At 45.1% G+C, this 26,476-nt stretch overlaps 1 protein-coding gene across 1 annotated transcript; it reads right to left on the reverse strand.

Moving 5' to 3' along the window:
- Nucleotides 1-16,470: 16,470 nt before the first annotated feature.
- On the reverse strand, nt 16,471-18,943 carry Ripply1 (ripply transcriptional repressor 1). The gene is made up of 4 exons (XM_052749262.1): nt 18,843-18,943; nt 17,846-17,921; nt 17,198-17,256; nt 16,471-16,729 (listed from the first exon to the last, which is right to left on the reverse strand). The coding sequence occupies exons 1-4, from the start codon at nt 18,941-18,943 to the stop codon at nt 16,471-16,473; spliced, it is 495 nt and encodes a 164-aa protein (XP_052605222.1).
- Between the last annotated feature and the right edge of the window lie 7,533 nt (nt 18,944-26,476).

A 26,476-nucleotide genomic window follows, 5' to 3' on the forward strand; every position in this document is an offset into this window, starting at 1 on the left:
ACCCATAAAAATACAAATACAAAAAATACATAAAAATACATAAAATACATAAAAATACAAAATTGAAAAGCCAGTTAAGAGCACTGGCTGCTCTTCCAGAGATCCTGCGTTCCAATTCCCAGCAACTACTTGGTGGCTCACAACCATCTACAATGAGATCTGGCGCCCTCTTCTGGTCTGCAGGTGTACAGGCGGACAGAACACTGTATACATAGTAAATAAACCTTTTTTTTTTTTTAAGGAAACCGTAATATACACACAAAAGACCAATAAGACAAAACATGCCCAAACAAAGCAATATGAAACAAAAAGTGTACAAAAATACCATTGAATTTATCTTGTGTTGGCCATATACTGCTGGTTATGGGGCCCATTCTTAAGTGTGATCAATATACCCAGTGAGGCTCCATTAAAGAAAACTAATTTTTCCTTTGCAAGCAGATCTCAATTGGAGATAGATTCTTGGTTGTATATGGGCGTCTTTGTCCACTTCCCTCTGTCAGAACTAGGACCCCAGTCACGGCCCTGGAAATTTTAAGTGAATTATTTTGCTTTATGAACCTAAGCACACGATTAAATGGATGCAGTCTTGTTGAATGAACGTATTACTTGGACACATTATACAGCCTCCTTCCCCTCCTGCTGAGATTAAAATAATACTGATTTCTAAAATCACAAAGTTGTTTCGCCCATTTTTGAAAATTGTATGCATGGGATCTCACAGCCATGATGAAATATGTATTATTGTGTATTTAGCTTCTTTGACTCAGCATTATGCTCATGGAATGCATTCCTATGGTGTCTCAACAGAGTTTCCTTTTATTTTGCTGTGATGTTTCATTGTATAGATATAGTAAAAAAAAATTCCATTCTACTTTTGATGGAAATTTGGCTGTCCAATTTGGGAGTATTATAAATAATGTGCCTGTAAGGATTCTTGTATTTGGATTTTTGTGCCCATATTTATGTATTTCTTTGAGGTATATCTATATCTAGAAATGGAATTACTGAGGCATATGGTAAGTCCCTGTTGAATATTTTAAGGCACTGACAGATTGTCCTGTAGCATGCTTGGACTGTTTTACATTGTCAGTAGCACTGGATCAAGTTTCCACTTTCTCTGCACCCTGCTAGCACCTGTTATTTCCTGTCTTTTCATTACAGCTGTCTTGGTACATAGTAATATCTCATTGCAGGTTTTACTTTGTATTGCCCCGATGCTTAATATTGAACACCATTTTATGATCGTATTAGTTGTTATGAGATGATCCTGTGTCCACCTCAATCTCAGATATGGAAGCCCGATCCCCGTTACCTCCTAGTGTGAGCATATTTGGAAACAAAGCTTTCAAAGAGGTGATTAAGTCAAAACTAAGACCTTGTTCCAGTATCCTTCAAAAGCCAGTAGTCCCCCAGGAAGAGACAGGGTCCCATGAGCCCAGTCTTAAAGGGGGTGGAAGGGGGGAAGGAGAAAGTGGAGGATAAGAGTCATCAGGATACATTACACACATGTATGAAGTTGTCAAAGATATATTTAATCTAAAAATGAGGTCTATAGGGGTGTTGGGGTGTTAATCCAACAACAAATGGTTTCATGTTAAGAAAGACAAACTTGCACAATTTTATACATACCTGAAATTATTTTTATCCAATTGATAAAAAATTTCTGGCATGCATAAGGAAGGAGCTCACAAGGCCCCAATCCTAGCTAAGGAGCAGTTACTAGTTGACGGCTTGGTGGAAGAAGAATCACTTTTCTCTAGGGGTGTGGTCACTAGTAGGTTTTCCATGTCCCAGTTGGTGGCCACACAGCCACGTGCATATGCACATCACTAATTGGACTCAGTGAGACACACACACACACACACACACACACACACACACACACACACACACACACACACACGGATGGACGGATGGATGAAAAATTGGGAGGCACTGGGGAGTGATGGGGATGAGAGTGGAGGGTGAATATCTTCAATACATTATATCCTTACATGACAATTTTGAAGGATGGATACACATATGTTAATTTTTTTAAGAAAAGAAAATTAGACACTGGGGTGGGTGTGTGCACAGAGGGATGAGAACATGGAGAAGCAAGGAGAAGGCAGCCATCTACAAGCTGAGGAGAGAGGCTTAGAACCCAGCATTGCTAACATCTTGGTCTTGGCCCTCTAGCCCCCAGAATTATAAGAAAGCTATTTGTGCTGTTCAAGTCATACAGCCTGTGCTGTTATGGCAGACCTAGCAACTGAATGGAGCTGATGATGCCAGCCATCTTCCCACGTGCTCTTTTGCCATCTGTATACCCTCATTGGGGAGGTGATTGTTGATGCCCTTTGCCCACTTCCTAACTGACTCGTATAGATCTTTTCTTTTTCTTGTTGGCTTTTTGCTGCCGCATTTTGAGGACTCTCTAATAGAGGTGCCAGTCTTTGTCCTTTGTTGCATGGGAATAATTTTCAGACAGTCTGTAGCTTGTCTTTTCTCTGATGCAAAGGATCTTTAACAGAACAGGACTTGTTATTTTAATGAGATCCAGTTTATTCATTTTTCCTTTGTAGTATCATAAATTTGATGTTGGCACTCTGCCTGCTTAGAGATCTCAAAGATTTTCTGTTTTTGCATTGATCTATGATGCATTTAAAAAATACATGTATTTATTATGTGTAGGTGCCATGTATTTATTGTATGTGTGTATGTGCATGCACACACATGCCATGACATACGTGTGTAGGTCAGAGGACATCTTGTGGCCCTCCTTTTGCATTGTGTGGGTGTGGGGAATTTAACTCAGGTCATCACATAAATTACCTTTATCTGCTAAGCCATCTCACCAGCCCTATGATACATTTTTGAGTATTGGTTTGGGTTTTATTTCATATTTATTTTGTCTTATTTGTGTGTGTGTGTAGGGAGCAAGTAAAGTCCTGAGTAAATGCGTATTGTTTGACATGAGCGTGGTCATGTCAAAGACCCCGGTACCTCAGACCCATAGGAGTGGAAAAGCCTTCCCTAAGTGGACTTCAGAGGGGTGGCAAAGCCGCCTTCTGGCCTATGTGTGGATGTTAACAGTGTGTGCAGAAAAGTCCACTGTAGCTTTCTCCCACCCCTAGGTGTTTATGGCCTGAAGAATACTTCATAATAAACCCGCTTCCTTGTTCAATGTTATGCAATAACCCACCTCCCTGTTCAACTGTATATGATAAACAGGCTGTCCTTTTGGGGTGCTGTGGCTTCTCCATCAGAGAGCTCAGTGTACCAGTTCTTGGCTTTTATGGAATGTATCTGTCTTTTCTTCATTCACTCATGCCTCTGGTTAGGATTCTGGAACCCAAGCTGTGTAAACACTTGGCACGTGTGCACTCTGTTTTTATTGTTAGGCTTTTGAGTCCTGTCTCAGCCTCCCAAGTACTGGTATCACATAGTGGCATGTGCCACCATGCTGGCTCTGTCAGCATTTTTCAAAACTACAATGTAGTGTCCATAACCATAGTCATCATACTGAGCAATATGAACTCACTTGTCAGTAACTGAGATTCTGTGTCCTTCCGGCAGTATCTGTCCAAGCGCCCTTCTTTGCTCTCTGACCTCTGCCCTAAGCAATCATCGTCCTATTTCTATGAGGTAAACTCTAGGAAATGAAATCTGTGTGTTGAAGAGATGTTTATGCTCCTATGGTCCTTCTAGCGCTCTACACAAGAACTTATGAATAGATGAAGCAAAGGTGACGTGCGTGCATGATGAATCCTGTTCAGTCTTTAAATGGAAAGCAATCCTGCTATTTGTGATGGATGACTGGAGGGTACCATCTTAAGTGAAGCCACCCACAGAGAGACAAATGGCAGATGATCTCACTTATATGTGGAATCTGAAAGAGTTGATTCACTTTGAATTTTTTAATAAAATATGAGGTTCAGTTCGAGCTTCAGGTTTTGTGCCTCTGCCCGTACAGTTGTTCCAGCACCATTGTTCTGGACAAAATCTTTTCCCCCCAGAATTGCTTTTGTGCTTTTGACAAAACTCAATTTGCTGTATGTGTGGGTGTATTCACTTTCCTTTTTAAAAGACATTTTTGCTGGGTATTAACTTCTATATTACTTTTTTGTTTTTGTTTATTGTTTCCAGGACTTTAACAATATTATCCTGCTGTCTTTGGCTCTTATTGATTCCAGGAAGCTGTCAGTTCTACTGTGGCTCTTTTGAGGCTAATGTATCTGGTTTTTTACCCTCTAGCAGGCTGAACTCTTGACTTAAAGACAAAAAGACCAATGTAAGCCTTCTATGGAGCATTTGGGAAAAACAGAATATAAATTAAAATCTTACAGGTATGTACTCATAGATATTGTTTGTGTATTTTAAATGGTTAGGTTTTAACCCACTTATTTCTTTTTTCAAATATTTATGACTTATTTATGAATTAATGACAAGGTCTCACTATGTAATTAAGGCTGGCCTCAAACTCACAGACTGCCTGCCTCCATCACTGCCTCCATTACTGTTTAAGGCACCATGCCAGCTTTATTCCTCTATTCTTTTAAACAATGTGTTTTTATTTTATTTTATTTTAGTGTGTGTGTGTGTGTGTGTGTGTGTGTGTGTGTGTGTGTGTGTGTATGTGTGTGATGGCCAAATCCTCTTCAGATCTCCAACTCCTTTCAGCTTTGTTGACTCTTTCTCTTGCGCTGGTTCCACTCGGTTAGTAGCTCTCCTCAGTAGGTATCCCACGGCTCTGGCATCTTCAACGTCTTGGAGTCTCCAAAGTAATCCAGGCTTCAACTTCACATCTTCACACAATGGCCTCTCTAGGCCTCCATTCACGGACACCCCTGACACATGCCCAGCCTCAGCAGCTTTCCTTAGTTGAGGAGGCAAATTCCATAGCCCCTTTCTTCCAGAACTACATGGCCGAAGCTGCCAAGTTCTGCCGCTTGCTGGGGCTGGAACATGGCCCTCTCGTTCAATTTTATCTTCACCAACTTTCTGTTTTCAATGGTTTCCTTCTCTGTCAAAGCCTGGCTGTCCTGAAACTGGATCTGTAGACCAGGCTGACCTCAGACTCACAGATCCACCTGCCTCTGTCTCTGGAGTGCTGGGATTAGAGGCATGCACCACCACATCTGGCCCTAAGCTTTTCTTTAATTCCTTGTCAGGAGTTGAAAACTCAGCTGGATGGGATCTTGCCCTGAGGTCATCACTCCCTTTATTCCATTTCTTCATCTGTTTATCTCTTAAACACGGGATTTATCTTCAATCCACTTTCTGGTGATCCTTTTCTCCTCAATTTGTACATTTTGTAATTTACCCTGCTCTGCTTGCTCCTTTTCGTTATAACTCTTCATCAAAGTTAACACAATATTCATATGACAGAGTCTATACTAGGATGTTTTGAGATTTCTTCTGCCAATGGAATTGGCCTCAGGCACAATCTTTGGACAAGGACAAAACAGCTACATTCTTCACCAAAATATTGCAAGAACAGTCTCTAGGCAACATACTAACATTCTTCTCCTCTGAAACCTCAGTTCATCAGATCACACTCAGCACCACTGTCTTCCATGCTCCTACTAGTATGGACCATTAAGCAGCACTTAAATCATTCAGTTGCTTTTCTAATCCACAGTCCCAAAGTCCATATTCCTGCACACAAAAATACGGTCAAGCCCATCACAGCAATACCCCAGTCCCTGGTGCCAACTACTATGATAGTTAGGGTTTCTCTTGCTGTGAACAGACACCATGACCACAGCAATTTTTATAAAGGAAAACATTTAATTGGGTTGGCTTACAGTTTCAGAGGTTCAGTCCATTATCATCATGGTGAGCTATGGCAGCATGCAGGCAGACATGGTACAGGAGCAAGAACTGAGAATTTCTACAACTTGATCTGCGTGCAACAGGAAGTGAACTGAGCACTGGGCCTATGTGGAGCATAGAAGATCTCAAAGCCCCCCCCCCACACACACACACAAAGTGACACACTTCCTCCGACAAGGCCACACCTTCTCCAGCAAAGCCATACCTCCTAACAGCACCACTCCCAGTGAGCTTATGGTGGCCATTTTCTTTCAAACCACCATAGGAGGGAAGTTAAAAGCAGGAAGATCTGTAGCTCAAAGTTATCTTCTTGGCTGCATAGCATACTCAAGACAAGCCTGCCGTACATGAGACCCTGTCTCAAGAAACAAACAAAAGAGAATCATTCTGTTTTGTTTTGTTTTAGCGTGGATAATAGTTTCCCAAGAATGCTCTACTGATCAGGCAGGTTTCCATGGTTGTGTGCAGAGGGAGCTTTCACTGTTATCCTATGACAAAGCCCCTACTCCAAGACAAAGAATTTCACTACATGATGATTATGAGAGTGCTGTGAACTACTGACAGCTCACGACAGTGCTTAGATTGAGTAAGAGGAGCAAGTGCCATGTGTTCTTACTTGCATGTGGAAATGTTAGAGTCTCAGGGAACTAGAGGATGAGAAGAGTGTGAGAGTATAGGAACAAATGAGTATTAAAGGCTGTAGCAGCCGGGCGGTGGTGGCGCCCGCCTTTTATCCCAGCACTCGGGAGGCAGAGCCAGGTGGATCTCTATGAGTTCGAGGCACCAAAAGTACACAGAGAAACCCTGTCTCAAAAAAAACCAAACCAAACCAAACCAAAACAAAACAAAACAAAACAAAAAAAGGCTGTAAGAATACAGTTGACTAGGAAAAATGACTCCTTATGTTCTATGTAGAATGGCGGGACAGAACAGAGGAATTTTAATGCTCCTAACACAGAGAAATCTTTGTAAGGATCGATAAGCCAAATATCCTGACCCTGTCTTTACTTGGCATTATAAATGCACTGGAATGCCTACCAATAACATGAATAGTTACCGTGTCAGTTTAAAAGCTATTCACTTATAAAAAGAATTTGAATTTAATTTGAATGTATGCTCCAGTTCCTCAGAAGTCAGTTTTGTGTGAGGAAAATGAATATGTGCCCCCTTTCTGCCCATGGTGGACACAGGCTGGGATAGAACTGAAACCCTAGGTGCTTTGGGTTCAAAGTGAAGTTTTCATACCTGAATCTTAACACTTGCTCTTCTCTCCAACAAAGCGGTAAGTACTAATAAAACCTTGGTTTGAGAGTTCAGCATTGGCTTGTTGACATCATGTTTCCCCGACTTTTTCCATTCCAAGGGACTCTGGTTTTGAGAAACTGGGAAAATGCAGCATAAGGATACTTCTCTCTGAGCCCGAGAAGCCAAAGTTGGCCTGACCTAATAATCCAGTAGCAGATGGACCATGTACTCACAGAAGGGTATCATTTCTCGCTATGACTATGCTCACTAATGACAGGAGGTCCAGTACTTGACCTCCAGCTAATCTGATTGGTAACTGTCATGTAGAAAGATTGAAGATAGTGATATGTAACGTGCCTGGAATTACAAGTGAAAGGATTTGCTCTCTTCCACAGACTATGGCTAAAGCATGGAGAGAGGGTCAAAACTGTTCTGCTTCCCTACTATGAGACAGTGTGCACTTACTGCTCCACAAATGCCTGCCTCTTGGTAAGGCATTGATCTCAATGCTGGCTCCTTCACTTGGGGTTGTCATGGTGATGAGAGAGTGAAGATCGAGTGACAGTGCAAAGAGAAACTCAGTGTCATTCAGAAATCCAGCAGGAGGAAGTAACACGATTTCCCCCCTCCACAGAGCCATGCTTGCCAGGGCTCCTGTGTCAAATAAGGGATATGGAGGGCGTCTCTGGGCTCAGTCATTTATCTCAGTCCTGCTTGGATGGTTGCCAGGGTGTTAGAATAAGAGGAGACAGCCTCTGGTGCTGTCCAGCCTACATTCTCTGCCCCTGAGTCGTGTCAAGTGACACTGGCAGCTTTGAGTTATTTATTATCACTCCTCTCCCCTCACCACCCCCCTCCCCCCATGCCTGCAAAGAGATACTGTCGCTGGGATTCATGCTGATGACACACAACAGCACTTCGAAATCTTTGCATGGACTAGAGAGACAGGTCGCCCTTCTGAGATCCAGTGGTTAGTTCTAACACGAGATGAGAGGCTAAACCAAGCTGGCTGTGAACACAGCCAATTGCTCAAAAGTGCACAGTGCTCGGCTGAGGAGATAATGTTCATATCGCTTCAGACCTGTCATCTAGCCTTTGATTGTACTCTTGGCATGGGTCTAAGATGTGGCTATTTTTGGTCATCAGGTCCGGCAACAGGCTGTCATTTTTTTTTTCTGTGACGATTTCTAGTTTGACAGTTTACCTGGAAAACAACTTCAGCCTCTGTGGACGCAGGAAATGGGGTATCAGAGTACAGCAATGTGAAGTCCAAGAGTCAGCCATGTCCTGGGGTACAAATGCCTCATATCTGGATGGAATTCAGGACCATGAGTGACTGCAAGGGCTGGTGGAAAGTGCTGAGCTTGACCGGAAGGCTCTGGATGCTGGTCCTGACTCTTGTGCAGCCTTGAATATGGCATTTCCTTTCTGACCATACTCCATTTCTTTAGTGAGTATGGTAATAACCAAAGGAGAGCATGGATGCAAAGTTTCTCTAAAATACAGAAAGACACAAGCACCTGTGTGAGGCAATATTAACATCTGCAAGAGACAGGAGCTATGCAGTTGAGAGTCTTAAAAATATACATGGAGAAAAACAAGTGTGTTAGCCTGTCTGGTCCCCAAGTACTGAAACAGACATCTTAAACCTTTTTCACTCATACCCCTTTTCACTCAATAAAATTTTGCACAGTCCTGGGTATGCAAAAACATATGATAGTTATACACATCAAGCATTTACCTATAATAAACCATGAAGATTTGTTGTCTCATTTTTTACTCTTCGGTATGTATGTAGTTTGACCATTTGTTAAAGAGGAAAGCAGGGCTGGTTTATTGGGTATGATGCCTCGGGAGGTAAAAGACTTGCTGTGCAAAACTCATGACTCGAGTTTGATACCCAGATCCCATGATGGAGGAGAGACTTGACTGTGGAAAGCTGTCCTCTGACTTCCACATGAGCGCCGTGGTGTGCTCACTCACACAGGCACACACCGTGCAAGCAGACACAAGAACAACAACGACGACGACAGTAAGTACGAAAACAAACTTGCTTGCAGATGAGATAGATGTGCTTGTCTGGTTTACATAAAGAATGAAACCTTGGCGGAGTATTTGACCCTGCACGCTCTAGAGCATCTTTCACATTCTCCAGAGTTAGTTGATACGTTTGGATTTCATGATTGTCGGTGCCACTTTACCTAAGTGTGTAGTACAAAATGGTAAGAGCATGCTTCAGACCATTGCAGAAATTGTTGGAAATGCTCTATTAATTCCAAGCCAAAGTTCATTTGATGATTGTTTTACTGAAACTAAAATTGGCAACAGCAGCAGCAAATTTTAAAATCAAACATTCTAATACAATTCAAAAACTAACTTGATGCACCCTGAGAAATGCTGGAAAGAAACTGGTGGAAGTCTGTTGACTAAAATCAAACAGTAATATTTCTGGACAGGCGCTTCAGACAGCGTTGATCGGCACTGCGTGCCGTGACAGCATGTACCATGCAAAGTGTGAGTGTCATGTGTCTGGCAGGAAGGCTGCATGTGACACTCAGTGCTCCATTGTGAGCACTGCACAAAACACCTCAGCCTCATGCCATGTTTGACTGGGAAGTAGTCAATCACTTCTTTTAGTCACACAATGTATTTTGCTTGTGTTTTCTCTTCCTCCAACGCCTGCTAGATCTTCCCCTCCTCCCACCCACCCAACTTGATATTCTCTCTCTCCTTTCTCTCTCTTCCTGTCTCCCTCTCGCTCAAAAAAGAACAAAAATGAAAATCAAAACAAAAAGAAACCCAATGATACCAAAAATGTAAAAACAAGAAATTCGCACACACAGGCACACATACACAAACAAAACAACAACAACAACAAATGCTACAACCAGGGAGTTCCTCTTGGATTGATCATGGAGCCTGCCCTGGAGTGTGGGTGATATACCCAGTGGCACTCTACTGGAAAAAAAACCGATCTGGGGAATTACATGTTGATATATGTGTTCAAAAAACTTTTATTGTTGCCAAAAAAAGATTTCTACCCCCTGATTCAGTTACATAACGCCACACAGGGTCAGGACCCACAGTTTAAGAAGCTCTCTGCCTTACGTGATTGTTGGCAGTGAATCCTTTGAGGCAACTGGAGACATAACAGAGAAAAATGAAGAAGGCCAGCAAGGTGGGGAGGACAGTAGAAGTCAGAGACGTGACGAAAACAGTCCCCCTGGCGTGGTAGCACATGCCTGTGATGCCAGCACTTAGAAGATGAAGTCAGGATGGTCAGGAATATAAGGGCATATCCAGCTGCTATGTAGTGAGTTCGAGGCCAGCCTGAGTCACCTGAGGTGGTCTACAAACATGTGTGTATGTATGTATATATGTGTGCATGTGCACATGTAATGTGTGCGTGTCTAAAAGAAAGGAAGAGAGAGTGGAGAGAAGAAGAAAAAGAGGAAGGAAGGAAGAAGAAGGAGAGGGAGGGAAACATAGCCTTAAGAATTAATGTTCCAGTGACTGCTTGGCTAGTCACTGGGTATTTGAATTGAGATCTGGTTAGATGCCACAGCCCAGCCCCATGAAAAGCAGGCACTAAAAATTGCTGCCCACGTGTAGTGCCGCCTTCCCTTGGGCTCGCTCAGCTCGTTAAGTGTGAGAAGTAGAAGGAGAGTTTAAACTCAGAAGATGAAGGCCAGCAAGACCCGCAGGAACATCGAAACAGCGTGCAGTGAGGTGCCTTCCTCTTGCAGGTTTTGTTGAAGTTTGATGGGTGATGATGCATTTTTACATCAAACCACGTAGTAAGCCTTTCTACTTGCATTTTAAGCTGTACTAAGATCGATGGACAAATTGAAAATCTTGCATAACATGCCAATAGGCTACAACTTTGTGTTGTTTTTGAACAGTGGTCCTACTGAACTTTTGGAAATGATTGTTGTCTATATTGATGGTTCCGTGCTAGTCTCATGTGGCAAGTTCTTAATATTTTGTGTAGCCCTTCTTTTTCATGGAGAATTTTAAGTGATATTTTATCTTTTTAAATTATTTTCTTCAACTTTCATGTGTACCTCCTTCAAACAAGATTTCTGAACGTGTCTCCTAGAATTTTTACTGTTGCAGACAACTTGTAGATGTCAGCTTTTTTCGTTTACTCAGAAAACACGCAGCTTTTCATTGTTAATATAGGTAAGAGCAAGTTAGAGCCCTGAAACTGTAGGTTTAGGGCTCAGCCACGAGAGGGCGCTGTGTCTCTTTCTGGTAACGGACAGCAGTTGAATCCAGAGCACAGGGCCAGCTGTTCACGTCTTGTGATTCCATTTCATTCTAAGGTTGTCTCTCAGTATTTTAAAATCTACACTTCCTCTCAGGCTTCAGGTGACAGTTTACACACTTTGCTGTAGTCTGTGGAAGGCAGCTTGCCTGTGGAGCTCTTGAAGCTTCTCTGGGGAAATGGAGAGAGGACCCAGCAGTTACAAGTCATGACACTGTAGTTGCACTGTCACAGGTCTCCAGCTGTCCCACTGCGTGACCATTGGCCGGGCCACTCCACTTCTCTGAGTCAAATAATGAGGACAACCTCACACACTCTGCCGGGCTTTGGCGAGGCGCTTTCTGAGCAGAGTGGGAAGGATGAGAAGCACCACACTTGTCATCTAGGGAGTACTCAGCAGTTGGGAGTTCTGCATGGCTTCCCAACCCAGCTGGAACATGGTCTGGGCAGCTGAGGCCTGGCTCATTCTCAATTAGTATAGCACTCATGTCTCTCATCAGTACCCTGCCTCTGGTAGCACGGTGCCTATAGCTAGGATTCTGAGTGCTTGCTTCTCTCTGCCCAGCACCAGACCCCAAAGTCCCTCTTTCTGTGACTCCTTTCCGTGGCCTTCAGCTTTTCCTGGCTACTGGCCCAGAGTTCCTCACATCCTCTGACTCACTTCTCTCCAGGCAGTACCTAAACCTTTTTTTCTCGGCCCTCACACAGAACCTTTGCCAAGCCCTGTTCATTTCTCCTCCTCAAGGTATAGGGCTTCAGACCTGAGGGCCCCAAATCCCACTTCTAACACTTTCCACCACTGTAACCGTGGACGAATGCTGTCATTTCTCAAATCCGTGCTTAGCCACCTAGAATATCTGGAACTGTGAGCAGACTCCTTATTATCCCTGAACCTCCATTTCCTCGTTTATAAAATAAGGATGATAATGGTTGTTATACTCGGGGATGTTGTAAGGTTAAACGAGACGATTCACATGAAGACCTTGGCACTTGCACTTGCCCAGGTTATTGGTTTTTATAAAACCATTCTAAGCCTCAGCGTCCCTAATTTCCCATCCCTCAGAGCTCTATGAACGTTTCAGGCCTGCTGCTTAGCAACACTTCAAGAACTATCCGTGGTTCCGCCACGCCCCCAAGTCCTTCTCCCACCAGTGCCCTTTGGGATGCAGAAGAGTTGCCTCTTCTGCCTCAGTGGCATCACCAGCCACCCACACACCCTCAAACTGGACCTCTGTGGTTAGAGGGGACAGTCTGCTCCCTTTTCTCCTCAGTCTCTGGTAGTGAAAAATTTCAGCCTTGAGGCTCAGGGGTTAAGAGCACTGGCTGTTTTTCTAAAGGATTGGAGTTTGAGTCCCTGCACACATCGTGACTCTCAACTGTCTGTAACTCCATTCCAGGGGATCTGATGCCCTCTTCAGGCCTCCTCAGGCACTGCATTTGCATGGTGCATTGATATAAAGGCAGGTGAAAATCCATACATATTAAATTAATTTTTAAAAATTGTTGGAGGTTACTTTTTTCATATTATATATTTTGATCATATTCTTTCTCCTCTCCCAACTCCTCCCAGATCTTTCCCACCTCTTTATTTATTTATTTTTTTATATCTCCCCATCTACCTTTTTTTTTTTTTTTTTAACGTGGCAACCTTACTTTATTGTTTTGATCTCTCTGGGTCCTGGCATTTGTTGTATCGATGTCCATATTTCAAGGCCCAACTCAAACATGCACAGCCTCACCTTCAATGAATGTTTTTATCAAGGAGGGAACAATCCATGCTGGGGTGATGTTGAATGGGACGCTAAGGGTGGGACAAGTAGGAGGGACTAGAAGTCCTCTGAATTTGGTGCAGATATTTTCTCCTGAATCTACGCAGTGACATTGGAGTTGTTATGAGGCAGGGCTCACTGGCTCTGCCTAGCAGAACAGAAACTTACCATCACTAAGCAACTGCGAAGGGGGAGGGGGCTTGGAAGCCGTTTCAGGACACGAGACTGGGAGGAACATAAGACAAAATGTCAGTCCAGTAAAATAGCACATGAGCAGTAAGGGAGGAGAGGGAGGCCAGTGAGACGCACTCCCTCAGAGTTAGGAATTACTATTCCACGGGTTTTAGGGTCTTAAAGCCCATGAGGATTTACGGATTTGTAATTCTATGCTATATAATACTTTAAAAGCAAGGATGTTGGGATTCCAAGAATTTTAAATCCCTATAACCTATGGTAGAAGAAGAACTTGAGCAATTTATGAGCTCTGCAGTGCTAGGAGCTTAGGACTCAAAACAAGGCTTTTAGACGGAACACTGGACATGCTAAATTACTAATTAATCCTCCTTGGGTTTCCAATCGTTCCTGACTTAACCCTTGGGACAGTGCTTCCAAACTGTCTTCCTCACGGTCTGGGGATCCTTGAAGGGATTTCACCAGAGAAAATGAGAGAGCCAGTTGACAAGAGATAGAACAACACGGGGTAGGGGAGATTCTGCAACCCCCCGCCTCATAGTCCACTGTGTGCCTTCCCTGGGGCAGCTCCATTTGTATCAAGTTTACATGTTAGTCTTTTGCATTCAATTCAGAAGAAAGGGTTTCTTGCTAAAGACTGTCAGGTTTTAGAACTTCTGTCCCAGGACAAAGGAACCTCAAATCTAAGCAACCACTTGACTGTGGTCAGCAAGCCACAGCAGACCTCTCTTGTCTTTTAATTGTTTATAAACACTGCCAGCTTTGCTCTGACTGGTAAACCATCAAATGATGACAAAGATTAACCCAAGAGGCCTGAGACATACTCGTTAGTTAAATAAATCAGTCACCATCTCCCTCAAGTCTGGACACAGATTTCTTTTATACGATCAGTAATTCCTAGAACAAACACTATCACTGTGACCACTGCTGTCTTGTGAGTAGTCATCCTATGTGCCTGGCCTGGGTTGTTTTCTTTATTCCGTCTCACTGAATCCACACAGCCCCACCGACAGCAACTGTCACCCATATCTTCATGACGAAGATAAAGAGAATGAAGCTCAGGGTGGATCAGTAACTCACCCAAGGTCATGCATCTGGCTCCTGGGAAATTCCACTTCACTTACCAGAAGAAACAGAATGGGCTGAAGGAATGAGAGGGGTCAAAGTTCAACTGCCTGACAGCCTTCTTCCAAGACCAAGGCTCAATTTTAGCCGATAGATGGCAGCAGTGCTTGAGTTTGGTGGCTTAACTCCAAGCTGGCCGTCCCATTTAGGGAAGTTCCAGCAAGGGCTCAGAACTGGAGCAACTATCTCAGGCTGAGAGAGAAGGGAAAGGAAAGGAGGCGCCATTTTGCTTTTCAATAAGATGCCATCAGCCTTTCCCCTCCACAGTTAAGGAAAGATTCAAGAAGGTGGGCAGGTGCATCGACCGTTTTGAGAACATCCAGGCAATTTTCCTTTATGATATTCTGAGCCCTCTTTTGTGAGGGGTGCTAGGCTAGGAAGTTGCATGGGATACCAAACACGGGTTCCTGCAAAAGTAAGGCGGAGGCAGATGCTCTCATAGATGAGACAGTGGGTGTGTGAGGTTATCCATCCTGGATTTGGGGGCCTGGAGACGCTCCGCACAAAGAGATAATGTGAGGTACTTCTATCGAATGACTGAGAGTTTAAAAGGCCTAGAAGAGTGGAAAGCCCTTGCAGGCAGGAGTTTAACACCACGGAAGAGTTCGAACGCATGCTAGATTCAAGGGTGAGCAAAACTAATTTTAAGGGTAGAAAGATGAGTCTGAAAAGACAGGCAGAAATTGGATGATTAGCACCAGGCATTGGGACCTACGCCTATAATCCCGGCAGTGGAGAGTTAAGACAGAAGGACTGCTGTGAGTCTGTAGCCAGCCTGCACTAGAAAGTGCCAGAACAGCTACGGATACATAGCAAGACCTTGTCAAAAAAAAAAAAAAACCACAAAAGTAAATGATTAAAGAATCCAGAATACCACAGTAAAGACTTGATTTGTGAATGTAGAGCATTTTAAAGTATGTCTGCATGTGCTTTCCTAAAAAGCCGCAATGCTTCATGGTAATCTGTATCACCCCCCCCCCCCCAAAAAAAGAGCAAACCATAAGGCTAGCTGTTGGTGAGGCAAGACCATGACCTGATTTGGTGGCCCGTGTGCAGACAGATTGTGAAACAGAATGCTGGAAGTAAGAAAATGCGTTGAAGAGTAATTGGGACAGGAGCAAACATGAAGGGCCGAGCTATGGTAGATACTGGGGGAGCCAAAGAGATACAACTGACAGGATTTGGTGGGTGCTCAAGTGTTCCTCCTCATATGTGACAGCAGCCCCAAGGACTAAATGAGAAAACGTGTCTCACCTTTACCCCAGTCCTCAGGTTGCCCCATGGGGGGCTTTCCCCTCACTTTTCTAAGCTGCCCTTGAGGTTTAATCAAGCCTGATTTCATAAGTGAACAGAAAAGGCCTGGCCCAAGGCTCTGTCCCCAGCATTGCATTCTCTGAGGAGAACTGTCAGCTGACCTCAGGTAGAGGTAGAGCAACGAACTAACCTCCACCTGTGGCTTCACAACACGGGCAGAGTTCAGTTAAGAAATCAGCACAGTTCCAAGAAAAAGGCAAACATCATTCCATTTATTTTTCTCCTGATTCATCTTATGCCAATACCCAGACTGAATGAGTAGCAAGCAAAGTGGATGCAGGTCCCCAGACAAGCAGATTCTCAAGAGGCCTCCTTCCATTCCATTCCCTTTCCTCAAGGTGCCCCAGTATTGCTTGGATCTGGTGTTGGTGTCTCTGGAAGTCAGCCTTTCTCCCCCGGACACTGGCTCACATGGCTACCTTTGAAAACTAGGGGATCAAAGGGCCCTGGGGAGTGCCTGCTCTCTTGTCCAAGGGCATCTCCTGTCCCGCTCTACTTCCTGAGGGCTTCAGAAATCAGGTCTTCCTGATACCCTTCCAGGTCTGAGGAATCTCCTACTGTTGGCACAAGGACAGCTCAGACAGGAACATACCAGAGGCCTGGACTCGCAGGCCCATCAGGGGAGCCAGGGTAAGCTAGACAGCTTGAGGACACTGGTTTCAGTCCAGAAAATCTGTGTCTGGAGACTCTTTGCTAATCAATGCCCTTGGAAACCTGTCAAGTGTAACTGGGACTGCTTCAGTTTGGACAGGTCAGGGGTTGGTCAGGGGAATGAGCTGTGGCCTTGTGTGGTGTGGCCTCTGGTACCCTCGCACACCCTTCTGGCCCTATTTCATTGACCTCCTCCTCCTCTTCGTCCTCCTCCTTGTCCTCCTCATCCTCTTCACTGTTGGAATCCTCATATAAGTTGATGGTGGCCTGGACAGGGAAATTCTGTAGTAACATCTCCCCAGCACTGTACAGGTAGTCAAAGGAGCGGGATTTAGGCCAGAAGAGCCTGTGGACAAAAAAAGAAACAGGGCCCCTAACTTAGGCAACTCTCAAATGTAGAGGGACCAGTAGGGCCAAGAAGGATGCAGACCCTTAGATTTAGTTGATAGCTGCAGGAAAGGTCTGAGAGGGAAAGGAAGAAGCAGCTTTGGCACAGAACCTTTACAAGTGTTACAAAATGGTCCCAGGAAGGCACGTCACCTCTGACAGGCCTACAGCTGTGGTAGAGGGTAGGGTCCCCCCCAGCGTCTTTCAATTCTAGCACTGACACCATTAACCTCTCCATCACTCCATCCCTTCTTTTCCTACCAAGGATTCATCCTTAGGGCTCAGTGACAGGGAAGTCCTCTGGGGAAAGTCACTTTGGCCTGCTAAGTCCCATGGTCTCTTTCCTCCTGAGTCATGGCCTTGTCATGAACATTCATAGCGCTCGTGGCTATTTGCCGCATTCTGAACTTGAACAACAGAGGCTTACCTGACAGGGTGATGGAACTCAGCCTTGGTGGCCTCAGCAGCTGTTGACCCACCAGCAGCCTGTCCAAAGCAAAAGCTAGCATGTGGCTTAACTGCCTCTCCCCCAGCAAGGGTCAGAGACCTGCAGGTTCCGACAATCTACACAAGACTCTAGGCATCTCTTGAGATCCAGCCACCTCCCAGCCCTGCCCTACAGCAAGGGGTCTGCCTTGGATCTGATTTAAAAACAAGTAGAAAGTGTCATGGGTCTTGTTTTCTTCCCTGACCCTGTTCCAGTGCCTGTTTGGAGGCTGTCCAGGGGACAGAGTTCTCTTAGAGGACAAACCATCCATGAAGCAGAGTGGGAGAGCCCTGGGACGAGGTATCAAGAGACCTGGATTCCAGCGCCAGCTCTACCACACACTGTGCGTCCAGCCCAGGTCCCTTGTGAGTCCAGCCCAGGTCCCTTCCCCACTCTAAGCTTTGATCTCCCAGTCTCGTTTGTCATGGAAACCTTGGCCCTGCCTTCCTCAGAGCTTCTGTGGGGGTAAAATGTTAGCAGAGTTGGCAAGATGCTGCCCCAGATCCACAGCCTTGGACTGGAGTCAGGAGATGTCTGAGAAGAACATGGCTGTGACCGTGCAGACAGGTCACAGGGCCTCAAACTCACCCAATCCACCAGCATCCTCACCTGCCTTGGTTGGTCATTTACGGAGGACAGCCAGGGTCTCCAAAGACAAGTTTCTCTAGGGCAAACAGAACAGATCAGTTGGGAGAGGAAGAGACCTAAACACAGGCTTCCTCTGATCACAGAAGTGGTCTCCTGAAAGCTTGGCTCACAAGCCATCTGCTCCAGAATATCTTTTGTCCCCTGACCACTGAGCCAAGGCTGTGACAGATACCCCTCATCTCTACTCCAACAACATTATCACTGCTCTTGTCCCACTGTTTTGTGATTGTCATTTGAGTCCCTTAATCTGAATGATGTGTACGGGCATATCTGAATCCTCAACCCCTAGTATGATGCCTTGTGCACAGGAGGGGCTTAACCGTTTGTTGGATGTGAATGTGACACATTTGGAGGAGAGAATGACTGTCGTATAGGGAGTGTCTTGCTGCCTACCTCCCGCATCAAGCGGTAGAGAACAGAATTCTGCCGTTTTCCTAGCTGAAGAAAGGGCTCGGAATACTCCTGGGCCCATCTCTTCTTCTCTAGACTTCTAGAGGCAAGGACAAGCAAATAGGAAACTTGTGGCATGCTCAGGACAGAGGCAGCACCCCAACCAAAGGCCTCTTTGGACTTTGTCCCTCTCACCCTGTGTCACCTGCCACCATCTAGGTCCCATAGTCCAGGTTGCATTAAGCCCAGTTTCCAGGACAACACTCCTCCTGTTCCCTTGGAGAGTTGTACAGACTAGCCCATGAGGGTCAGGCTGCTTGGCTTTCGGCTTTGACAATGGCCACTGTCTCTCAGTCCACTCCTGTCACCAGGGGTGATGAGTGAGGTAAAATATTCCAGCCAAAATGTGTAGAGGGAGGTCTGGGGCTCTTCGTTGTCTCCCCACTTTAAAGAGAACAGGGCCACCATCACCATGGGCATCTCACCTTCTCCAGGCTTCATCTCCCTAACCCTGAGTTCAGGCTGTCAAAGGCCAAGTTCCACTTACCTTTCATTCCCAGAAACTTCTTGTCCATTGATTTGTGCTAGGGCGGGGGCTTGGGCCAGGGCCAGGCCCCGGGGAGCAGCAGCAGGAGCAGCAGGGTCCATCCTTGGGACACCAAGGCAGACGACTGGAGGCTATTCCAGTTCTCAGAACCTTCAGCACTCTTGGCTATTCCCCCCTAGGGACCCTTTTATAAGCCCTGCCTTGACTCATCAGTTATTCAGGCGGTGCAGGCGTGGGGGAATGTGGGACGGTCGTGAAGATTTAGGGAGGGGGATCCTGGAGAGAGAGCTATGTTCTTGGGTGTTAAATCTCTCCCAGTTGAATAAACAGGGTCCGGGTGGAGGTGAGGGGTCTGCAATAGCTCCAAGTCAGAAAGGAAAACAAAGAAGAGGCAAGTTTCACACCATTTGTGTGAATTCCCCAGGCAGTATCAAGGCCCCAGGTGGGAAGGAGGGCAGCTCATTAGCTCCCAAAGGCACCCAGGCTTGTCTGGGACAGGGGGCTGGGTACATGGGCCTTTAGGAAAGCTGGTTCCCAGTGAGAGAAGAAGGTGCCAGCTCCAAGAACAGTGGAGGACTCACCAGGTATTTCAGCTCAAATCCCAAGCAGATTTGCCAGGTGGACCTGACACAGGGTCACTGCCATGAAGCATGTCACGTGGCTTAGGATAAAGAGGGGTTCTGGATGGAGCAGGTCCAGTCTCTTGCAGGGTAAACCTCAGGTCACCTTTCAATGCCTACCCACATCCTCCCCTCACTGCTCAGTTGACTTCAAAAGTGCCTAAAGCCCCCTTTGGCCTCGGCAGAGAGTTGTGTGGTGTGGGGAGCAGGCCCAGGGAGTTTGCAGGGCAGATTCCAAATGGCACAGCTCAGCTTCTAGTTTAGGAGCCCGGGTGCTGGAGGCTGGGAGGGTTCTGGCCAGCACTGTGCTGCCAAAGGGACCATCCCAGACCTCAGTCCTCTCACGTGAGATGAGGGTGCTGGCTCAGTGGTCCCCAAGGCCCTGGCAGCCTGAACACTCTGTGACAGGAGCTGGGTAATGGGTACTGACCTCAGCAAGCCAAAAGGTTTGAGCAGAGCGTTTGGCATTAGCCACCTTTTGGGCCTTAGCCAAAAAGCTTCCAGTTACAACAACTGGCAGGCACTTCATGCTTAGAGGTTTCAAAAATATTCCTCCTGACCTCAGTGGCCAGCACCTGCCTAGATTTAGTGTCTTGGATGTTCATCACAGCCTGGTTTGTAATGTTCAAAAATTAGAAACAACCTCAGTGTCCAAAAATAGGAAACCCGTTAGTTTTATTAATTGTGGTCCATCCTCGCAGCCACACACTCAGCAGACAGTCAAAAATCATGGTATCGATGCAGAAAATGTAAAAGCTGGATGCTAAAGAGTGTGACTAATGCGGTTCAAGGGCTCCTTATCCAGCTCCCACCTGCCAGCACTCTGCTTGAATTTTAGCCCCACTGTGATTGATCTGTACAGCAAAGAAAAAAAAAATCAAGGCGGAGTTGCGGCTATGGCTCAGCGGTGGAGCGCAGGCACAGCAGGGGTTGACCCCCTGTACCACCACCGCAGGCACAGCAGGGGTTGACCCCCCGTACCAGAAAAACAGTGAAGAAAACACCTTCATATTAAAATTGTCGTGGTGGAGGAATTCGTAAACAGCTCATGTATTCAAGAGTGAAATGCATAAGTTTCAAAACCATCCCTTAGGACGATCCCATTTCGATAAGGAAGAAATGTGGAATGTACAGTATGCACAGAAGAAACCAGGCTAGTTACAAGAAAACATGTTGCTGTTGTCAGCTCAGGGAGTAAAAGAGTCAGGTGGAGCTTGACTTCATTCTTTACGATTTTGGGATGTTTTGAAACAATTTCCACAGGTGAACTGATATTGTTTGGTGAACAAAAAGTAAAAATAAATAAAGATATGAAGTTGAGTGGGTATGGATTGGGGGTGGATCTGGAAGGGGAAGAGGGGTTGAAAAATATGATGCATGAAATTCTCAATTAATAAAAAAAGAATATATATATATGTCTATTTTAACTGATTTATAGAATTGTATGTATTTTTTAAAACATAAACAAAGAACATTTATTTGTGACGCAGAGAAAACTCTTGGAGAGATGGCAGCCATTTTGAAATGCCTGAGGATTAGACAGCAGTGAATTATACTTTTCTGTGTGACTTCAAAGGGCAAAGCTAGAGAGAGGCCCAAGGATGGAGCTACAGGAAGACTCACTTTGGCTCAATCAAAGGAAAAGTTTCGAACAGCTCAACCACCTCAGGGCCTGGCACTGTACCTGCTGTCCACAAACAGAGGTTTATTATATGAGATGAAATGAGCCCTGTGGAATGCGCTACCTAGGACTGGGCTAAGCTCTCTGAGGCTGAATTTTGTTAAGTTGGAGCTGGATGCTATATCCTGAAGAGGGGGATCCTGTGGAAATTTGCTAAAAGGAGAGAGAAGGAACTTGGAGAAGGAACAAAGCCAAAAGAACTGGGCTGAAGAGAGACAGCATGCAAAGCGGAGAGAGCCCAAGACATTCCGAGACCCTGGAATCTTTTTGACCTCTAGGTGACCTCTGACAGCAAGCGGGAGGTCAGAGGGAAAGGGGGAGGACACACATTTCTCTGGAGGTCCCAGGTCATGCTCAGCCTGACTTAGTCAAGTCACCCACCACGCCACCTTTGACCTTGAAATTGTATTCCTCCAGCCACTCCCTTCCCTCACCACAGCAGGCCTCACAGGATGCCTTATGCTCAGCTTCCAGCATCCTCTCCTAACTCGGACGCAGCCTTCAGCCCTGTCTCCACGATTCTCAGTTCTCCCTAGACACCTGCTCTGACTGCTGCCTCCTAAGACTCACCTTAGCATCACTCAGCCATGGAGGAGATGAAGGCATCGGCCCCTGTTGGGGGATGAGAGCCTGTTGCTGAACCAAAATATCAGAACCTACCCGTTCTCTCGTGTACTCAGTACAGAACAGGAATGGGGTGGTCAAAAGGATAGCAGGAAAGACCAGGATAAGCCAAACAGGGGAACTTCCAATAAAGGCAATGAAGATAACAACTAATTTCTTTACCGGTTGTAATGTGCAGGGTTTATCAGTGATGATTTGCCCAGATTTTCTGGGAGGAGAAGGTGTACTCTCTGAGGCAGACGCTTTGTTAGGCTTTGCTTGGCAGGGAGATGGGCTAGAATGAGGAAGGTGCTGTGGTTCCTGCCCCAAGGTGCTCACAGCTTAGAGGGTGGAGAAAGACAGACTTAATTAGCCTCTGCCAAACCTGAACCCCTCCACCAACCTCAGACAGGTTCCCTTGTCAAGGCCCCAAAGCAGCCTCCACGTTTCTCTGGGCCTCATTCCAAATTTCCTTCAGTTCCCTACCGTGTTCCTGCCGCACCCTTCTCCCTGCTCAGAACAACCTCTCCTCCTACTTCCCTGAGAAAACAGAGGCCTTCAAGCATGGATTACCTCAGTGCCCTGCCCCAACCCCCAAAACTGGCTTGCCTCTCCAACATCCTTCCCACCCTCCACCCTCCCCTAACAAGGGACAAGGTGCCCCTTTCGTTAAAGGCTAATCCCTTCTCTCCTGGGCCTTGGCCTCATCCACCCTCCTGTGGGCCCTCTCTCCAAGACAGTATCCTCTTTCCCTTCAGGAAAACCCAACTTCCCTATACCAGAGTATAAACCTCTGTTTCTGTGAGTCCCTAAAACAAACTCCCTCCCTCCTCACACTTCTCCCCCAGTCTGCTCTCCCTCGGTTTCTTTCTCTTTCTGCCCCCTTACCACCCTCTTTTCTTTCCTTCGCTCTCAAGTTTGTTGAAAGTAGAACCTAACTTCTAGACTTAGACTTTCCGCAGCTTCCCATTCACACTTCAGCCAAGGACAATTTGGCTCTGGTCCCATCATCCCAGCGAAAAGGCACTGACAAAGGTCACCAATGGCCTCCTAATCGCCAAATCCAATGAACTATCTGAACAGTAGCTCCTCTTCCTAGTCCATCCCCTTGCTAGGCGATGCCCAACAATAGACATTGTTGGCCAAGCAAATCCATCTTCCTCTCTTGGCCTCATGATCAACCTCCCCCTTCCTTTCCTTCACTCCCTCTCTCCATCTCCCCTTCCTCTCTGCCATTTCTCTCCTGGAAATTGAACCTCATAGTCTCTTTCTATTGTTTTGGATTTTTTTTAAGTCAGGGTCTCGCTCTTGTAGCCCATATGGGCCTGAAACTCGGGCTCCTTCTGCTTCTGCTTCCCTCTACGGTTACAGGCATGCTCTGCCAGGCCTGGCTCAATCTTTGAAGCTGACCTCTCTCTTCCTGTGCTCATTTCTGCCCTCAGTGGTCCTCAGATCCTGATGGTACAGTGATGTTTTCAACGGGTCACAGCAAACTTCACCAGGAGAAAGTTCACTAAGAGAATTTCTCAACAGTTTAAATGTATTGAATTCTAAACTGTCCTTCACTCTAAGGTTCTATTCTTTCTAGTTTGGGATGATAAAATGATCTCTTTTTCAAAGTGAAGGTGATAGTGAATGCTAGTTTATTTCATTAATGTTCCCACTTGGCACAAGGAAACATTAGTTTCTTAGTGTTGGTTTCATAAATATTTATAGAAGGAATGAAAGAACAAGAGCTGTATTTCCAGCCTGGAATTTTCCCAACGGGCATTTCAAATTCATTCCAAAGTTTAACGATTCTTCTCCCCCAACAAACCTCCTGTGTACCCACCTTGTAGTCAGCATCACATTGAGCCAGTCACGTGATCTAGAACCCTCCACCTGTGTGTGCTGTCAGTTTTGTTCTTTGCTGGCTTTTCCTCCTGGCTCCCCCAGCACATCCAGGCTTCCATTTGTCGAATGATGGCTCCTTCTGTCTACTCTCACCTGCACGTTGTTGGGTTGCTATAGAAGTAGCTATGGTTTCTGCATTGTTGAAGTTTGTCATTTGATGTTAGACTAATTCTTTTTTGTTTGTTTGTTTGTTTTGTTTTTGAGACAGGGTTTCTCTGTGTAGCCCTGAGTGTTCTGGAACTCACTCTGTAGACCAGGCTGGCCTCGAACTCAGAGATTCATCTGCCTTTGCCTCCCTGAGTACTGAGATTAAAGGCATTAGCCACTACTGCCCGGCTAATACATTCTTAAATAAGTGTGGTTATGTTATATACCATTTTAACACACATTCTTGTTTTACGTCTTTTTGTTGATGACTTATTACATATTGTTTATTTTTTTTTATTTATTTATTTATTTTTTTTGGATTTTTCGAGACAGGGTTTCTCTGTGTAGCTTTGCGCCTTTCCTGGAACTCACTTGGTAGTCCAGGCTGGCCTCGAACTCATAGAGATCTTCCTGGCTCTGCCTCCCGAGTGCTGGGATTAAAGGCGTGCACCACCACCGTCCTGCCATATTGTTTATTTTTATTTCTATTTTTGAAACAGGGTTTCAGTGTGTAGCCTTGGCTGTCCTGAAACTCACTCTGTAGACTAGACTGGCTTCAAACTCACAAAGATCCACCTGCTTCTGCCTCCAAGTGCTGGGATTAAAGACATGTGCTACCATGACCCGCTGCTTGTTTTTTTTTTTTTTTTAATTACGATTTATTTATTTTTATTTTATGTGTATGGATATTTTCCCTGCATCAATGCATGCAGTGCCCATGGGGGCCAGAAGAGGGCATTGGATTCCTTGGAACTGAAGTTAAAGATGGTTGTGAGCTGTCACGTGGGCACTGATAATTGAACCTGTGTCTTGTGGAAGAGCAGTGAGTGCTCCTCCACTGGGTCATCTCTATAGGGCCTTCCCTTGGTGCCTATTTCATATTTATTTTATACTATGTAAATGGTGTTACACACAAAGCAAATTCTAATGATTTTTCTTATTCAACTTCAAAGTGATTAAGACAACTCATAACATGATCAACACATTTAGCCCAGGAACAGCTAAGGAACATACAGAGCAGTGGTGGTTCAAGAACTTTTACAGAGAGCCGACTAGAGCTTTGAAGATGAGGAGCATGATGGTTGGCTCCCAGAAGCTGCCAGCGATCAATCAGAGCTGATCCTCTTATAACTGCGGTAGACATTGCCAAAGAATTCATCTCAGACTATTTAATAGCCATTTAGGATGGGAAGAAAATAGGAATAGTGTATAGACTCAATTATTTGTTTCCTCCTGAGTTGTCTAAAAATATATTTTAAATCATCAATTTAAAGTATCATCTTCCCTTATTAGTCTAGTCAACAGCAATGAACAATTTCTCAATGGGCTTAGTGACAGGAGGTGGATTTTATTGGACAAACTGGTGACAATAATCTCGGTCATTGGAGTGATGAATTTGAAAATACTTCCCCATGCCAAACTTGTATCAAAAACTAAGTCATGGGCACCATTGGGTGGTGTGATACCTACCTGATCCAGTACAGCTTTCTGGCCCCTAATGAAGCCATTACATCTGAGCAGTATGTTCAGCTCATTGATGAGATGAACAGACAACTACAGTGTGTGCAGCTAGTATTGTCAAGAGAAAGGGCTCAATTCTTCATAACACCTGATCTCAATCAAAGCTTAAAGGGGATGTGTATGGAGAAAGGGTATTGGCGTGGTTGAGAGGGAGACCAGAAAAAAAGGTGAAGAGTGAGAGTAATCAGAATGCATTGTAAGTGCGTATTAAATTATCACTGAACAAATTTAATTAATAAAGAGAGAAAATGAAAAATTTGAGCTTCCTAATCTTGCCTCATCTGGCATTTTCAACTAACCTCTCAGCAACTGGCTACATCTTCAAGCATCTAGACAATATTTTGCAGGGAAAACCCTTCCCAATCAGAAGGATGCAGAAAATGCTTTCCATGACTTTGTTGGGTCCTGAATCATAGACTTTTATGCTACAGGAATAAACAAACTTACTTCTTGTTGGCAAAAATAACTTGACATTATGGTTTCCATTTTGATCCGTGAAGATATGTTTGAGACTAGTTTAAATCATTTAAAACCCATGGTCTGAAACCACAATTCTTTTTGAAGAAATATAGCTTCCTGATTGTCCTTGACTTAGCATTGCCCACTCAGTGTCCTCTCATGTGACCCAACAATCTTCCTGTAGCAGTCCTGTGGGTGATCTTCCTCTGCCTAAAAACTTCCAGTCACACCCAGTTGCATGCGGGAAAAAGCCAAATTCCTCTATATGGTAGTCCCTTGTCACTGGGGCCCAGCCTGCCTCTCCAGACTCCCACCTCTTCAGACTCTCTGAAATTCCCAATGATTATCCCCATTTCACAAACAAGAGATTCCTCTGGAATTACACTTTGCAGCCTATGGAAACCTTACTTTCACTCCGGAGTGTATTAGAGAGTCTCCAGGTTATCCCTGAGGCTGTGTGTCTCAGACCATGGGTCATAACTCATGGTAGGTTTCAAAATCAACTTAGTAGGCTGAGATCAGCACTTGCCAAAATGAACAGCAAATGTAAGAAGGAACCCCACCTGGGTGTGGTGGTGCACACTCCCATTACCAGCACTTAGGAGGGAGAGGCAGGTGGATCTCTGTTTGAAGCCAGATTGGCTTACATCATGAGTTCCAGGACAGCTACGTAGTGAGACCATAGCTCAAAAATAAAATATAAAAATATA

This window comes from Peromyscus californicus, unplaced genomic scaffold (genome assembly GCF_007827085.1).
Source record: "Peromyscus californicus insignis strain IS unplaced genomic scaffold, ASM782708v3 Scaffold_10__1_contigs__length_136768540, whole genome shotgun sequence".
NCBI classification, from domain to species: Eukaryota; Metazoa; Chordata; class Mammalia; order Rodentia; family Cricetidae; genus Peromyscus; species Peromyscus californicus.

Excerpts from the sequence above, each read along its gene's own strand:
- Ripply1 (XM_052749262.1), bottom strand. The coding sequence starts at position 18,943 with ATGGACCCTGCTGCTCCTGCTGCTGCTCCCCGGGGCCTGGCCCTGGCC. Across the intron at positions 17,922-18,842 it reads GAAGTTTCTGGGAATGAAAG|AGAAACTTGTCTTTGGAGAC; the intron begins GTAAGTGGAACT and ends TGTTTGCCCTAG. Across the intron at positions 16,730-17,197 it reads GAGTTCCATCACCCTGTCAG|GCTCTTCTGGCCTAAATCCC; the intron begins GTAAGCCTCTGT and ends TTTTGTCCACAG.